Consider the following 17,454-nt stretch of genomic DNA (forward strand, 5'->3'; position numbering starts at 1 on the left):
GTTTTTTGAGGACATACAGCGAATTATTATGAACGCTAAACAGAAACTTATTTTGGTGCGGAGTGCAAGTGACGTTCAAACAGCTGCAGAGAATGTTTAAATAAAGATGAATACTACAGTATGGAAAATGCCTCACATCACTGTTGCGGACCAGTTCTGAATGCCGGCACCTATCTACCGCTAACCTTCCAATCATGGGAGATTTTTGAATACCCAGACCTACCTACAGCATCCACACATACTTGAGCTATTAAAACATCAGTGCAGTTAGAAGCACCTCAATTCATCACAATCGCATTTCAAACTCAACTTCCACAAAAAAAATGTGTTTCCCATCCTAATTAAACCAAAGTTATTATAACAGGTTATAAATGGTATGACTATTGATAACAGTGTGACATTAAATTGTGTCCTTTACTCATTGCTGGTTCGTTCTCTGGAACTGTTGAAGCTGAGAGTGTGTTTATCCAGCAGAAGCACTGTCTTGCTATTTCTTTCAACAATGCCCAAGAGCTACTGGGGATGCATCAGAATGTGAAAAGGACATCGACTTTCGGGTTTTGTGCAAAACAATTGTGTGTACATGCATTATGTCAGAATTATTTTAACAGTTTCCTGAAGTGATGATTTATGAATTTGGAAATATTACACTGTTTGTGAAGGCAGTAGTGAGTAATGGTATGGTTCATAGGGCGTATAACTGCATATGAAATCAGTGGATGAAACAGCTCATCATTGTCTGTCAGCAGCTTTCATTGGTGAAAAATTTTATAAAGTGAAGAGTTATAAAAAGTTTATTGTGGACACTTACCACCTGAAAGATTAATTTGGAAAAGCAATACAGTTGCAACCTTCAATGTGAATGTGGAAAACTTTTTAACTATTAAGACAATTGTGGCTGGGTTAGGCATTGTAAGAAAGAGTGTTGTTTTTGTAAAGTCAGTAAATGAAGTAGAATGGCCTGTACTGTTATCCTTTAAAGCAACATTTCTTCACTTCAGTCTGAGGAACATTAATATTCATAAAGTGAAGAGACACTTGTTCCTATTAGACAATATGGTCAAGCTCTCTTAGCAACAATTCATGTTCTCTGTGTTAACTATTCCAGACCAATGCCTGATCACTGCAAAATTAAACTATAAAAGGAAGGTAGGGAGGTTGGAAGGTATAACATTTTTATTGATATACCCCAAAACATCATTAAATTTCTACAAATGTACTCACAATAGTACATATCATTTATTAGATAAAGAAAATATCTGAAGTTTTTAACATCAATTAGAAGACAAGTATAATAAGTTCAAAAAACTTAAGTTCTTAAAATATACAAAAATTACACATTTGCAGTTCTGAAAATGTGAGCTTTAAGAGTGCTTATGAGGCACCCTTGAGCCTCCTATTCTGTTTATTACTATTTTCTCTAAAGTGAAATAACTGCACACAAAAGCACTGCAAGTACCCTTTGTGTTTTCATTTCAGTGTAAAGTATTGGTGTCCTGTGGTTATATCTTCAGGGATGATTCATATGACAAGGTTTGCCTAGAATCACATACAAGATGCATGAAATATCATGATATTAAATAATTTTTTCATTGTGTTTTATGAAACAACACGTCTTATAAAATAACACCACCTCATACACTACCAACATACAACTAATTATAAATAATTGAGTATTTTTCTTTTATGACATTCTTGACGCCACTATGGTCTTCCTAAATGATACTTTTTCCCTTCTGAACAGAAATAACAAGAAAATGGTATTTAACTTTTTATGTTTTGAAATAAAAAGTCAAGCAATATTCAACTGAAAGTGTATACTGTACGTTGACATATTGGAAGCAGTATGCCATTGTCATATTTCAACTAGTATTTCGGCTCACCTAGTCAGTTGTTACCATGGTCTTTGAGAAATATCTTTGACTAATAATTGAAACATTCTGGGTATTGGGTTTAATTCTAGTCACTGCTTAAATTCTGAATACAAATTATATCAATGGAGACTGAAGATTTCCAGTACAAATATTCACCCTCACCAATTGCCCTGTCAAAGAAGGCGGAGATGGCAGTCAAAACTACTATACTGAACAGGTGAATATACACTATATATATCCACAGGACATGTGGCATGTAAGTGAAGAGATGTAATGATGATCTTGCCATTTGAAAAATATCATGGATTAGCCCCTATTCATATCTAAAGTAGGGTACAGCCAAAGGAGCACTGACCGTGAGAAAGAGACTGTACAACCAATGAAAGGGTAACATGTTATGAATTGGAGTGTTGAATGTCAGAAGTGTGAATGTAGTAGCGAAGTTAGATCTGAAAATCAGAAATGCAAAGGCTCAGTCTAGATCTACTAGGGGGTAAACCAGAGAGATGTGGGGAGAAGATAAGGATTTCTGGTCAGACAAATGTAGGGTAATATAACACATTTAGAAAATGGTCTGATAGAAGTATGGTTTATCGTGAATAGGAGGGTAGCAAAGGGGGGTGAGTTACTGTAAACAGTTCAATGATAATTGACAGTGGCAACAAAATGTTCAGGGACACATGCTGAGGTCGCCAACAGATGAGGGGTTAGAAAAGTATATGAGGATACCCAGTATGTAATTCAGTAACTGATTTCAGCAATAAATTTTAGCTAGTAACAGTGAATACACTGTTCAGAATTCTCAAGAGGAGGATGTACAATTCAAAAAGACTGGGAGGAGAACAAGTAGACACGAGGGTCTAAAGCCAAAGGCGAACGGATCTGTTTTGTTTATTGTATTGATTGTGCACTTAAGCTGTTGACCTAACATACAAGTAAATAGTTGTTCGATGTACTGTTAAAGTCAGAAATATGTAATGAGCATTAGTAAGAGAAAAGACCGCACAGCAAAATAATGAATGGGTCCCATGAGGCGACTCACAGCCAGCTGTACATGAGTAAAATGAGTTTTCCAATTTACTTGCTGTAAACAATAAAAGCTTATTAAACTATAAAAAATAACTTATTCTAAATTTCTACACTACTGTATATAATACCTCTCATTCTATTCTGAGGAAACCATGGCACACAAATTTCCAATTACATTGCGGCAAAAAATTTGAAGGGTTTTCTGTGAAAAATGTGGTTGCTGGCTACTTCACATTGGTTCATTTTAGGTTATACATATGTAGCTAACATGTTGAAACCGTTTTTAAAACTGGAAGGAAAACCACTTCTAACTACAGTATAGAGAAAACAGAAGTTAAAGCGTTTTATTTGAGCACACTGGCACCTTGTGCACTGCCTAACTGGGCTATGTGCAAGTAGTCTTCAACTCAGCCGTGAACAGTTCGTGCAAATTTCTCAAATTAGTGACGGCAATTTGTTGTTGTATTGACTGCTGGAAGAAAATTATGACGAAGAGGAAGAAATTCCATAGCAACAGTTACATAATAGAAAAGCTGCACACTACTCATATTTGGGGCATAGCTTGACAATATCTTCTCTGCGACACTTATCAGTCATCATTTACTAAATGAATATGATTCATATTACACAATATGTTGGAGAGAAATTACATTTGTAGAAATCAAATTTTAATGCGGCCTACTGTCTTCATTTAATCTAATACCTTCAGGTTACTTTCAGGTTTGAAACTTAAATGAAAATTCCAGCACTCGTACAAACACTGGAAGTCTTACAGAGTGTCCCAGAGCAGCTGTTACTGCAATAAATTGATTTATCAGCTCACGGTCCCATAAAAGGTAAATTATAGTTGCTGCAAGGAAAAACCAATATTTACATTAAAAAAGTTTCACTGCCATCTGAAGCTAAAAGCAGTGGCAGTTCAAAGCTTGCAATTGTGAACAGTAATGGATTTGAAAGCTTAGGTGAGAAGTTCTCAGCTAAAGATTTATCACAACTTATTTCACAAAACTTTTCATTTAGCGAGTTGGATTACTTACATTTCATAAGACAGTCCATTTTGAGCTGTAGTACAGGGTGTATACGCGGACAAGGATAAAAAATTCCCAGATTTTTCATGGATTTCCCGGTTAAAAATGCACTTTCTCTCGGGTGATTTAAGTGACATTATACTTTCCCTCAGAACTGTAAAACGTATCAACTTTTGAACGGTTATGGTTTTATACACCAGCGTAGAATTTCCCGGCACTTTATAAAATGAAACTCACAGGAAAAAAATATATTTTGAAAAGATCTTTGACGTGCTGCAATATGTAAGCTGCGTATTTTCATACTAAGAAAGTATAAACTCGAATTCCACCAAACATCACCATGTTACTTTCCGAAGCATTGAAATTGAGATTGCAATGCACTTTCGTAAGATAATCATGGCTCACGTCACGTGATCTTGCCAGTTGATGACAGTGGATATTCAGAGCATAGGACACGTGATGTAGACAGCCAATAGCAACATCCCTGTTAAGTAGCGCGAACACACAAACAGCAAAAGTTAATGGTTTAAATTCATATACATAGTGTTGCTACAAGAAAAGCAAAGCTTTCACTTATAATGTTGACATTTTTTGCACATGTAACACTTTAACACATATCACACAAATGTGCCAATTAAATTTTTAATAACGACATAAATGCCTGATATTCTGGGCTCTAAATTCTTCTAAATGGCTTGTCATCAAAGAGCTGTTTTTTAAATGAGATTCAAATGCTTTGAGATTAAGAAACTCATCATACATTCTCGCACATAGTTCATTTTGCATAAAAGGAAGTATATTTTGTTAGTAATGCTTTTCAAACCACCATTCCAAATATTTTCCAGCAACCTGTTAGCAATAGGTTCATTTCAGCAGTTGCCAGAGAGCGCTAGATAACAGGCATCACCGCACTTGCACAGGTACAAAGACGTAGGAAGCCCGTATGTTCATACATGTGAAACATTAAAAGATCTATCAAATGTCATAAAAGTAACAAGACACCAGAGGATACTCAAATTTTGTGAACCGTACTAAAATGAACACTTGTATGTCCAGATTCCCAATGAAGTAGGCCTTGACCTGATATTAAGCTTTTCAGTGTGGTTTTCTGGATACAAATTCTCTTGGAGTACCAATACTGTATTATTTCATATTTGGTTCTTTATTATGGCACAATGCCATACGTGCTAGAAGATGAAAACGTGTGCTTGAAATGCAGCGAGCAGTCGAAGCTAGCCAATAATGTGTACTTAAACACTTCGTTTCAAATAAATTGACTGCCTCTGCGAAAAAGATTTCTTCAGCAAACCGACAAAAATAACTTCACTGTTCTGCAAGGCGATTAATGCTTGACTGTCGGAAAGGTGGAAATGAAATAAAATCTGAAACTAATAACATATTTTAGTCTTCCATAACTATATTAAAGTATTTTAATTCACTTGAAGGCTCCCGGCCACAGAATTCCGTTTTGTTTTAATTTGACATGAGAGCAGTAAATGCAGAGGAAACAGCAAAATCACTAATTGTAAATACGGGCCACGTGGACACTACCCACATCCCCATTATAACTCAGACTGCTCTGCGCATCACTCCCGGATCTACGATATTTCCGAACCAGGGCAATACTAGATAGTGGTGCCTCCATTCCCCCCCTCGCTCGAGCGTTTGAGATAGCATCTCAACAATTTACAAAATTCGACTTTCCAAATATATGTTCATTTTGTAGTGCACATTTTTCTGAAGAGTCTGATACATAAAGCATATATGTTCATGGAAATGTAAGAAATGTTATTAGGTCTTAAGTGTGCCAAAGTGCAGTGCCATGCCTCTTCACACAGCATTCTTCTACCGCACGTCACTGTTTTTTGCTCTGTGGAATTGAACATGTATATTTTGTAATGGATGCCATCAAACTATATTCAGAACAGTGGAAATTAAAATGTCCTGGGATGCCTCTCCTGCTTCCAGTCGGCCTGTTTGACATTCTGCCCCTCTTAAAAAAAGGGCTCACAATTAACACTGGGTGGGATTATTTGTAACCGAGACAACAGGTACTCTTCACAAAATTTGCACTCTTTATTGCCTCTAAGTCAATACCTTGCTGATTTGTGTAGCATAAAATTAAATACAGAATACATTAAACCAGTAAAGACAAGAGACACGCAAGACAGTACACATTTCTTCAATCCTTAGGTCCTAGCACTTTTTTCTCTCTAATCTTGCTACAGCTTTAAATGGTACGCTTTCCTTTCCGCGAAAGAATCTAGAACCTCAACGAAGTTTGTCAAACGTTTAGCTACAGGAAAAACTGAAATGTCGTTGTCTAATACTGAAAAAGCTTTTAATACAAATAGTGCCCAAAACTGGTGTGGTTTCTCGATCTGATTACGTCTATTTTGTCACTGTCTGCTAGATAAAACAAAATAGGCCTTTCTCAAGCATGAGATCCAAAAGTAGTAGTACGAAATTTTTCTATAATGTAAGTGTAATAGAGGTTTAGAAGACTTGCTATTAAATAAGATAACAGCACAGATAATATTCCTTCATAATTTCTAAAATCACTGGGGAAAGAGGCAATCAAATTACTACTCAAGTTGATTAGTAGAATCTATGAGACTGGTGACATACCCACAGTGTTTCAGAAAAATATCATCCACACAACCCCATACATAACAAGGGCAGCAAAGTGCAAGAAGTATTGGACAATGACTTTAATGGATTATGCACCCAAATTACTGACAAAAATATTTTATAGAAGAGTGGAAAAGAAAATTTAGAAAATTTTAAATACTGATCAGTTTGGATTTAGAAAATGTAAATGCACTTAAAAACATAAACACACCTTCGTAGGGTTTATTTATCTAAAAAAAAGCATTTGACAATATAAAATGGTGCAACATGTTAGAATTTCTCAAGAAAATAAGGGAAAGGCAACCACTCGCCTATAGCAGATCAATGCGTGGAGTACAGTAACACATAACAGAAAATAGGATCCAAAGTAGCTTTTGAGCACTAGCTCTTTTTCCAACAATATTACACTCATTCACACTCACAATCATACAGACACCTAAATGCACTCTACTGTTGCAACAAGAACCATGAGGGAACAATAAGAATAGAAGACAATATATTAAGCATTCAAATTACAAAAAATATAAGACAGGGGTGTAGTCTTTCGTACCTGCTGTTCAGTCGATAAATCGAAAAAGTAATGATTTAAACAAAAAAAGATTGAGGAGTGGGATCAAAATACAGAGTGAAAGGATACCAAAGATAAAATTTACTAATGGTATTGTTATTTTCTGTAAAGTAAGGAAGAATTGCAGGGCCTGTTGAGAATATTGAGTCTAATGAGCAACCACTATGGACTAAGAATAAAATGAAGAAAAACAAAAGTAATGATGACTAACAGAAGTGAGATTAATGATAAATTCAACATCAGAATTGGGGCACCAAAGTAAAGGAATTCTGGTATCTGGAAAGTAAAATAACATGACAACCAAATTAAGGATATAAAAAGTAGATAAATTCAACCAAAGTGGGTTTTCCTTAGAAGAAGAATTCTACTAGTTTCAAAATTTTGTCTTAATCTGAGGAAGAAATTTCTTAAGATGTGCATTTGGACTATAGCATTGTATGGAAGTCAGTCATGAACTGTTAGAAACCTGGAAGAGAAGAGAATTGAAGTACCTGAGATGTGGTGCTGTAGAAGGATATTGACACTGAGGTGGACTGATAAGATAAGAAATGAGGCGGTTCTTCATAGAACTGCCAAGGAGAGAAACATACAGAAACTACTGGCATGAAGAAGGAACAGTATGACAGGTCACATGCAAGATGTCAAGGAATAACTTACATGGCACTTTAAGGAGCTGTAATGGGTAAAAATCGTAGGGGAAAACACAGGATGGAATGCATCAAACAAATAATTGAGGATGTAGGGTGCAAGCATTAATCTGAGATGAAAAGGTTGGCACAGGAAAGTAATTCATGCTGGGTCACATCAAATCCATCAGAAAACTAATAGTTTTAAGGTAGTCTACAATTTAGTATGTAACACAAAGTGCAAGGAAACTCACCATGACTCTCACATCTGGCAAGCCTTTGCGCACATATGAATTTCTAACTGCTAGAAAAAATTCCAGGATACATTCATGAAAGGGGCTACCAACATACATAAACATCTTTTTTGTTCCGTTAATAGATTGTGAGGAAATCCCCAACAACATCTAGACTGTCACCAAAACAAAAATACATAATACATATACAGAAAAGAAAATGTTCTCCACACTGATCCTGATCTTAGTAAGACTGAGTTACTGTCAACTCAACTTATAGTTCCCTGTGACATTGCTAATGGAACAATAACATGGGAATTTAGTTACATAAAGTGTAGCATGTTGAATTAAATGACAATGAAACATACAACAAAATTATCCTACAATATTAGCAATGCTCATCAAATACATGTAAGACATAGTATATGAATTCATAATAAAAGGTATCTTATATTACATTAGTTGCACTTCAAAAGTATTTATTTGTCAGACTGCTATTTGGGGATACATCCCATCATCAGTGGCATATATTGCACACAACTTCATCAAACAACTTGTATGTCAAGTATAAAATCTTTATGGTAGTTAAAAATGATGTGGGTGCCTCCAGTAAAAGATGGTCGTGTGTACATGCTATAGCTCTGAAATGCTAAATGGCCACACTTCCTCACATCTCACTGTGACAGTAGTGTATGACACTTTACTTATGTTAAGTGTTTCAAAATCTTTTGGATCAAAGCCCCTAGCAACAGCAAACTCATGTTTAATTGCTACTTCAATTTCATTTTTTGAATGACATATGAAGTTGCTCATTGACACCATTTGAAATTTCAGAGGAGAGATCTTTATACCAGTTAGGTTTGTCTTGAGCGATTCAGTGATTCTGATGGATGTACTTCCTCTGTTTCATCTTCTGACTGTGAGGCTGGCTTCTGTTACATCCCCCCCCCCCCCTCCCAAATTTTTTTCAGTTTTCAATATTGTGGGCACAATTTCTCAGCAGGTTTCATATTGCTCTTTAGATCAAAAGGATAAGAACAGTACTTTTACAGCAGTTTATACCTATCTAAAGCAATGCTACGTGATAAAGAGATTTGAATATTTTCAGCAGGACAGTAATTCATTCTTCTTTTAAGTAATTGTTGTTGCTCTGCTGAAAATTCTTTTACTTTTCTGAATCCTTTTCGAGATGCAAATGTCATGTGATTTGCAGAAATATCTGCAAAATCAATGCTACACTGCAATGAAATGTTGAATTGAAAGTCTGTGAAGCTACAGTCTGATTCTAACTTCTACTTGACTTTCTTTCAATGCATAAATGGCACATGTAAAATAATACTAATAGTAATAATAAGAACAATAATAATAATTGTGTGTTCACAGATGGTGAAAAGTGTCATGATGAATTCCAAATTCTGAGCGATATAATTTTCATTTTATGAAAAATCAGAGGCAACTAGAAGCAGCTTTAACAGATTTTACATAATTTTCAAACACTCAGATTCAAAAAGTCCACACATTCTTTGTTCAAAATAGTCACCACAGGACATTTTGAACTTCATTATTTACTGGTTTGTCTAACAAATGAAACAAACTTGTCCTGACCAAACAAAATGAGCTCTTTTCAATGCTGGAAAGAAAAATCAAATCTAAGGTGACCCTTTCAAAATATAGCCTTTTTAAAATTAGACAAAATTGATGAAAAAATTATTTGAATTGACTTTATTCTTGGATAATGACAATATTATGACAAGGGTAGTTTGCTACTCAGCATATAGAGGAAACGTCGAATTGCAGACATGTTTGAGCTTTAGGCCAAAAGGTCTTTCTCTAAAACAGAAAACACACATACATTGACACAAGCACAACTCACACACATATGACCACTATCTCAGGCCACTAAGTCTATACTGAGCACATTATCGGTGCCTGATGGAAGAAGAATCTGTGGGTGGTGGGGATAAGGAGGCAGCTAAGGCAGGGAAGGTGAGGGATAGCAGTGTAGAGAAAGACGTACTGCTGTTTTTGGCAGCATGCAGGGACATGATGTGGAGGGGAGAGATGGGAGTTGGGGTTGCCCCTGAGTGTAATTGGGAAGTTTGTGGGGGAGGAGAGGGAATGAGAGATGCAGATGAGGGGAAAAAGACTGTGTGGTGCTGGACTGGGAGCAGGGAAGGTTACTGGTGGGTGAAGAACAGGGACTAGCAAAGGTTCAGGCCAAGGGGTTACAGGGTGGACTGCCCACTTGCAAAATCCAAAAAAGCTAGTGCTGGTAGGAAGGATTCCAATGGTGCATGCTGTGAAGCAGTCACTGAAGTGAAGCATGTTGTGTTGATCAGCATGCTCAGAAACTGGGTGGTCCAGTTGTCTCTTGGTCACAGACTGTCAGTTGTCATTCATGCAGACAGACAGCCTGTTAGCTGCTACGTTCACATAGAAAGTAGTACAGTGGTTGCAGCTTAGTTTGTAGATCACATAACTGGTTTCAGAGATAGACCAGCCTTTATTGCAATAGGTGGCATCTGTGACCAGACTGGAGTAGGTGGTAGCAGGAGGATGTATGGAATAGGGCTTGCATCTATATCAATTGCGGGCCATAAGGCAGGGGCTTGGGAACAGTAGTGGAGTAGGGATGGATAACAATATTGTGTATGTTTGGTGGGTGGCGGAATACCACAATGGGAGAGGTGGGACAGATATTCCTAATTTCAGGGCATGATGAGAAATAGTTGAAACCCTGGTGGAGATTGTGATTTAGTTATTCCAGTCCAGGGTGGGTCCGAGTCACGGGGAGAGTGTCCTTTGTGGCTGGATGGTGGGGATGTGGGAGCTGGTAGGTGACTGGAGAGACAAGGCACGGAATATCTGTTTTTGTACAAGGTGCGGAGTGTAATTTTGGTACGGAAAGGCCTCAGTGAGACCCTTGGTGTGTTTGGAGATGGACTGCTCGCCACTATATATGTGATGGTTACAGATGGTTCGGCTGAATGGAAGGGGCTTCTCAGAACAGACTGAGAAAGGTGGCACAATGGTTAGCACACTGGACTCGCATTCAGGAGGATGATTCAAACTCATCTTCTAATGGATCTGGGAGATGTTATTTTTTTACCGTATTTGTCGATACTGAATTGAAAATGTTTTCTTATATTTTTGTCAGAATTTATTATAATTTGTCTTATTATATGTTAATTTACTTGTTTTTGAGAGTAAAAGCATATTGATTACTATTAGAAAATGTATCGAAGAATAGCAAAGAAACTGATTGTGTAAAATATCTTTGACGTTGGAGTAGTCTTTGACTATAGTCAGTCCGAGTCGGAAGCTAACTCTTGGTGTGTGTTGACGGAAGAACAATGTGAAGGTCGCAGTCATAAATAATTTTGAATTATGTTAACTATTATTTTTGTATTATCTGAAAAGAAGAAACTACATTGGAAGAAACTGTATTTGAAACACCAAAATGAGAGAAACACGCTGAACCACGTCATTTTCTGCAGCCGACAACGATGCATTGTGGAATCATACTTAGACAACTGAAGCCAAGACTTATATTTGTTTTCAAACGTCTAATGGAAAAGGTACTGTCACGAAATATGGCAAATTTTTAAGTTTATAAAAAATAGTGACCATATTTTCAACTTGTGTAATAGCCGGGAAGCCATATTTATATCTCCAGCCATCTTGATTTAGGTTTTCTGTGATTTCCCTAAACTGTTTCAGGCAAATGCCAGGACGATTTCTTTGAAAGGGCATGGCCGGTTTCCTTCCCCATCCTTCCCTAATCTGAGCTTGTGCTCCATATCTAACGACCTTATTGTCGACAGGACGTTAAACACTTATCTCCTCCTCCTCTTAGTACGGAATGGGTGGCACCTGTCAAAGTGGAGGTAATTCTGGTGGTTGGTAGGTTTGACATGGATGGAGGCACGATGTAGCTGTCTTGCAGGTGGAGGTCAACACCATGGACAGCAGCTTTTTGTGCTGAGGAGGACCAGCTGAAATGAATGGGGGAGAAGGTTCTGAGGTTCTGGAGGAATTTGATAGTGTCCTCTTGCTCAGTCCAGGTTATGAAAATGGCAGCAATGAATATGAACCAGGTGAGGGGTTTGGGATTCTGGATGGTTAGGAACAATTACTCAAGATGGCCAAAGAATAGGTTGGCATAGGACAGTGACATGTGGGTGCCCACTGCTCTACCATAGATGTGTTTGTGGGAGAACATATAGTTGGTCACTATGACCAGGAAGGAGGTTGTGAGTTTGGAGCCAGTTGGGAAAGTAAGTGTTCAGTAGCAGCAGGACAATGGAAATTAGGGATGTTAAAGTAGAGGAAGGTGGCATCAACAGTGATCAGCTGGGTGCTGTGTAGTAAAGGAACAGGAACTGTAGAAAGACGGTGGATGAAATGGTTGGTGTCTTTTATAAAAAGAGGGGGGGGGGGGGGGGGGGGTTAGGTTGTGGGTAACAGGCTGAAGGTACTGGTCCACAGGAGCAGAGATTCTCTCACTGGGAGCACAATAACTCGCCATAATGGGCATCTTGGCTATTTGGGTTTATGGCCTGTACATGTCGGAGTGCAGGGTGTGGTAGTGTTGCATGTGTTACTTCTATATGATATGTAGCAATCTATCCCTTTATTATGTTGTCATTATTCTACTCTAGGTTCTTCATTATTTCATACTGAAGAACTCAGTAATTATATGACTAATCAAGAAGCCATTTGCACAGTTTTATGACATGTTGGCTACTTGCACATGATGAAAAAATTAGCAGCAAAAAAATCATTCTATCATCTGCCAAAACATGATCCAAATATATCATGAAAAGAATTGTGAGTTACTTTGAGAGAAAATTATGATAAATCTGTTGTACAATGGACACATGTTCAGCAGCTAGGCTGTTATGCCCAAGAGTTTGAGCAGAATTCCCAAATTTCACGATGGGAGTCCCCTTACAACATAAGCAACAGTAAAGCAAACTTGGTGATTTATTTGTGTCTGTCGTGACATGGAAAACTGGCTTTTATATAAGCCAGGCTAGTGGCCCCATCATATTATTTGTAAAGCTGTAATGGCTGCACACGAGACCTGTAGAGGCATCTTGCAAAAATTGCATCACACTTGGAGAGGGTTGAGTGGGGATCCTTAGGCTACTTGACATGGAAATGACCCATAGGAGAGTTCACCATATATAGTAATGCTAGTATTGATAATACTACAGGACGGATGATATTTCCTGGGAGCGCTCTGCTATGAAAGATATCCTCTAAATTAATTATTTTGTCAATCCCATTACAAGTTTCTACATTGAAGTCACTGCTCTAAATTAATGATTGTGTTGGTAACCTAAAAGCTATTTGACACACGAAATATTGAATCAGTTTAAGGTGCTAAGGGTAATATATACACTTTCATTTCTGCTGAAGCCCAATGTTTCGCCCCATCTGTGGGTGATGTCTTGAAGGTGTGCTGTAGCTCTTTCAAAGGTCTGATGCACACACTGGTTCACTACAGACTGAAGTAAAACAGTATTTCCATATGCTCGCGCACAGAGGCATAAGGTCATGTTTTCAAAATTTGAGTTGTTATTGGTTACTTTCATCCACCATGTAAAAAATGGCACACATCTCCTTCAGCACTAGATTCCAGAATCCATTTAATTGCATCCCTTTGCTGCCATCAGAAGCGAGCTGAGGTGCGCACTGGACTTTCGAGAGGAGTAGAACCCTCTTCAAGATGTCCTCCACAGATGGGGACAAAACATTGGGTTTCCAATACGAAATTCATTTGACCCAGTATAGTAACCCATAATATTTTGGTAAGGGTCAGCTTAAAGCACATAACAAGTTTTTTTTCATTATTTATCTATCATTTCTGTAATACACAAAACACAAGAAAGAATACTGCACTGAAAAGTGTTTTCAAGTAAATGACACTGTGCTGTTTATAATTTCTATTTTGCTGAAGATATGTTCAATTAATCAAAAAATTGATTATGAAAACAAAATAGATGGTACTTTTAAAAGACTTCAACTCTTGGGTGGTAACTGATAGCTTTTGGTTCTCAAGAGCAAAGTTCTCAATACCTTGAACTTTTTGATTCTACCTACCACTGATGCAGCAGCTTTGACCAGGACTACCAAACTTAAGACATGAAAATTCTCCCACTTTCTATGGACATTCTGTATATGCATTGAAATGTAGAAGTTAAACAGACTGTTCTTGAAATGTGAACAAAGTGGGTTTTGCAACAGCCAGCCCATTAAACTGATGCATTACTACACGAGATAATGTGTAGTGCAACGCGTTTGGTGATACGGACATGACATGTTTTGCTGCACTACAGTCAATGAATGTGACATATTCTGCAGCAGCTTCATTAAATCAGTGACTTAGGACGTACATGCTGGCAACCTTAACATAGGCAACTTTATTTTTTGCTCTGACCTCATTGCAACTGTGCTGAAGCTGCCATATTACTCTCTTTGATCACCTACTCTTTTGGTACCTCCTACTTTATGTCTCCTTTCACATCAGAAGGGTTCCTCTCATCCTATGAACTGAGTGATCTACTGGACCATTTTAATCCTTTCCCTACCTATCTTATTCCCTTGCCCAAAGAAGGAGTTAATCATTCTGAAAACTGGGCTAATGTTGCATACTTTTATACATGTTTATCTTAAGTAGAGTGTGTGCAGAATAACATGACCGATAGATGTGAAAACAGCTGGACACCCATGGAGAAAGCAGGGGAATTGGCAAGTAATGGAGGGGAAGTGCCACTCTAAACTAACGCCAACACCCATATTTTTTGTAAATATTAAATGGAGTCCCTTCATGCCTGTGCTTGCATGGTAGTATGGTGAGCATTCGAAAAGATCTATCAATTTTGCTCTGAGTTAGTATCTAACTCAGCCACTTCAGCTAAAAGTGCAAGCCCGGACTGACATAAACTTCCATATATCACCATCATCAGTTATCTGCTATGTTAGCAGGTCCTTTGCCTCTCCATTTTCTGCGATCCATTGCTTCCTTCTTAAGGCTGCTGTATGTTGTACCGTCCATCATGTCATCCATTATCTGGAATCTCTTCCTTCCTCGCTTCCTTTTCCCTTCTACACAACCTTTTAAAACTGTTTTTATCAGTCTGACATTCTTTCTAAATATATGCCCAATCCAATTTCTTTTTCTTCTCTTTATTACATCTAGTAACTGTCTTCTCTCTCCCACTCTTCTCAATACCTCTTAATTTTTACTCTGTCCATCCAACTTATTCTTTCCATCCTCAACCATGTGCAGATCTCAAAAGCCTCCAGCCTTTCTCTGTCTTTCTTCCTCATAGTCCACAGCGCCATATAGAAGAACACTCCATACAAGACATTTTACGAGTCTCTTCCTGAATTCTCTGTCCAGACAGCTGCAGAAAATTCCCCTTTTCTTATAAAATGCTTCTTTTGCCATTGCTATCCTTGTTTTAATTTCTGTGGTGCACTTCCAGTCGGTGTCCATCCTGCTTCCAAGATACTTAAAATTTTGCACCTGTCCTAGTATTTCTCCATTCAGCATAATTTTTATTTGCTTATTTCCTCCTATTGCCAATGCTTTTGTTTTATTTGTGTTAATTTTCATTCCATATTTTTTTCCATTAGTTTCATGGTCTCCACCAAATCCTGTAATTCTTTTTCCCCTGTGACTAGAAGGACCATGTCATCAGCAAACCTCAAACACCCTACTCTTCTTCCTCCAATTTCTACGCCTTTGCCATCTAATGAGAATTGGTCAATCATATTTTCCAAGTAGAGGTTGAAAAGAGTAGGTGCATCCTCGTCTTACTCCTTTTCCTAGTCTGATCCAGTTTGTACTTTCTCCTCTCACTTTAATTGAAACTTTTGATTAAAATATAATGAGTTTACAAGTCTTCTGGTTTTACAGTGCACTCTCTTTTCCTTCATTATAGTCGCCAGCTTGTCCCAAACCACTTTGTCATATGCCTTTTCTAGATCAATGAAGCACATAGGTCTCTTCCTTTTTCAATAAACTTCTCCCAAGATTCATGGGAGCCCTATTGCATCTCTGGTGCCCGTATTCTGTCTAAAGCCAAACTGCTCCTCGCCAAGATTCTCCTCCATTACTTTTTCAAGCCTTTTTCTAAATTATTCTTAACATCACTTTGGCTGCATCTGAAATGAGGCTGATTGTCCTGTGCTCGCTGCATTTCTTGGTTCCTTGTTTTTCCGGTAATGGAATCATTACTGTTGTCAGAAAGTCCTCAGGCCATTCACCACTGTCATATATTTTATTACATAATCTCAATATTTTTCTTATTCCATCTTGGTTCAAGCATTTTAATATTTCTCCCGGTATCATATCTGTACCTACCGCTTTGCCATTTTTCGTTGCAGCTATGGCAGACTTTACTTCTTCCATTATGATGGTTGGTCCTTTCTCGTCATCACTTACACTGTTGTGTGATTCAAGTTCCAGAGTTTCTGGTTTGCTATTTGTGACATATAGCTCTTTTAGAAATTCTTCCCATCTCTGGAGGACATCATCATGATCTTTGTACACTACCTCTTCATCTTTACTCAAAATTTCCATAGTAGCACTTCCTGCTCTGTTTTGTTCCCATGTCATAGTCTTTACTCTGTTGTATAGTAAGTTGTTCCTTATATCACACAATCTAAATCTTTACACTGTAGGCAATTAGATTCATCATCTAATGCTTGCAATATTACTTGGACGGCTGCAACAGAGAGAATGAGATAACGAGGGATCGAGACTTTTGTGGCGGCGTTCGTAGCGACAAACAATTCGCTGTAGAAACGGCTTACGAAGTCACCGCCACGCTTTTAATAGCGGGCCGACCGGTCCGCTGGAACAGTGAACAGAAAGATGAAAACCCAAACACTCTGATTAAATAAAAGTCGGTACTTATCTTTATTGACGAAGATACAGAAACACAATAGTGAACTCCGTGTCTACAGAGATCTGTCTAGTTCGAGTCAGAGCGTCTAGGTCAGCGTCGGCTGACGACAAACAACAACTCTGCTGTGATGAACACACAACTGACTAGCAAGTACACAATTCGGTGGCGAGTATACAACTGAGCGGCGAATACAGAACTGTCCTAGCGCTCGCGACTCCAGCGCTTAAGAACCCAGAAGCCAGCGGTGGCGCGCGCAGACTTGAGGCGATTTCCTGTCTCGCTGGCGCTGCTTATGCGGACGGCGTCCAGACTTTGATGCTGCCAACCTTTTGGCAGCGGGCTCGGGTGGCATTACTGGCTAGGATATAACAGAGACCAATGTTGTTGCCATCATGTGCCCGCCTAGGCTTGTAATACTTGCATGTATGTCTGAAAGGACAGACACTGTTGACAATCTACAGGGTCTGTTGAGGGAGTGTGCACAGATAGCCAATGGGGTTAAGGCGACTATTCGCAATAAGTTGGAAGTCCAGGTTCAAGT

General features: G+C 38.1%; 1 protein-coding gene across 5 annotated transcripts in view; it reads right to left on the minus strand.

Annotated features, from left to right (window-relative positions):
- Positions 1-1,200: 1,200 nt before the first annotated feature.
- LOC124716797 (kinesin-like protein KIF22) overlaps positions 1,201-17,454 on the minus strand; it is a 331,625-nt gene continuing 315,371 nt past the window's right edge. For all 5 annotated transcript variants that reach the window (XM_047243381.1, XM_047243349.1, XM_047243365.1 and 2 more), the window contains one exon: positions 1,201-1,539. In XM_047243381.1, the coding sequence (XP_047099337.1) occupies positions 1,522-1,539 (18 nt within the window). In that variant the 3' untranslated portion in view covers positions 1,201-1,521. The remainder of the gene's footprint in view (positions 1,540-17,454) is intronic.

The sequence above is a fragment of the Schistocerca piceifrons genome, chromosome 1 (genome assembly GCF_021461385.2).
Source record: "Schistocerca piceifrons isolate TAMUIC-IGC-003096 chromosome 1, iqSchPice1.1, whole genome shotgun sequence".
In the NCBI taxonomy this organism is placed as follows: Eukaryota; Metazoa; Arthropoda; class Insecta; order Orthoptera; family Acrididae; genus Schistocerca; species Schistocerca piceifrons.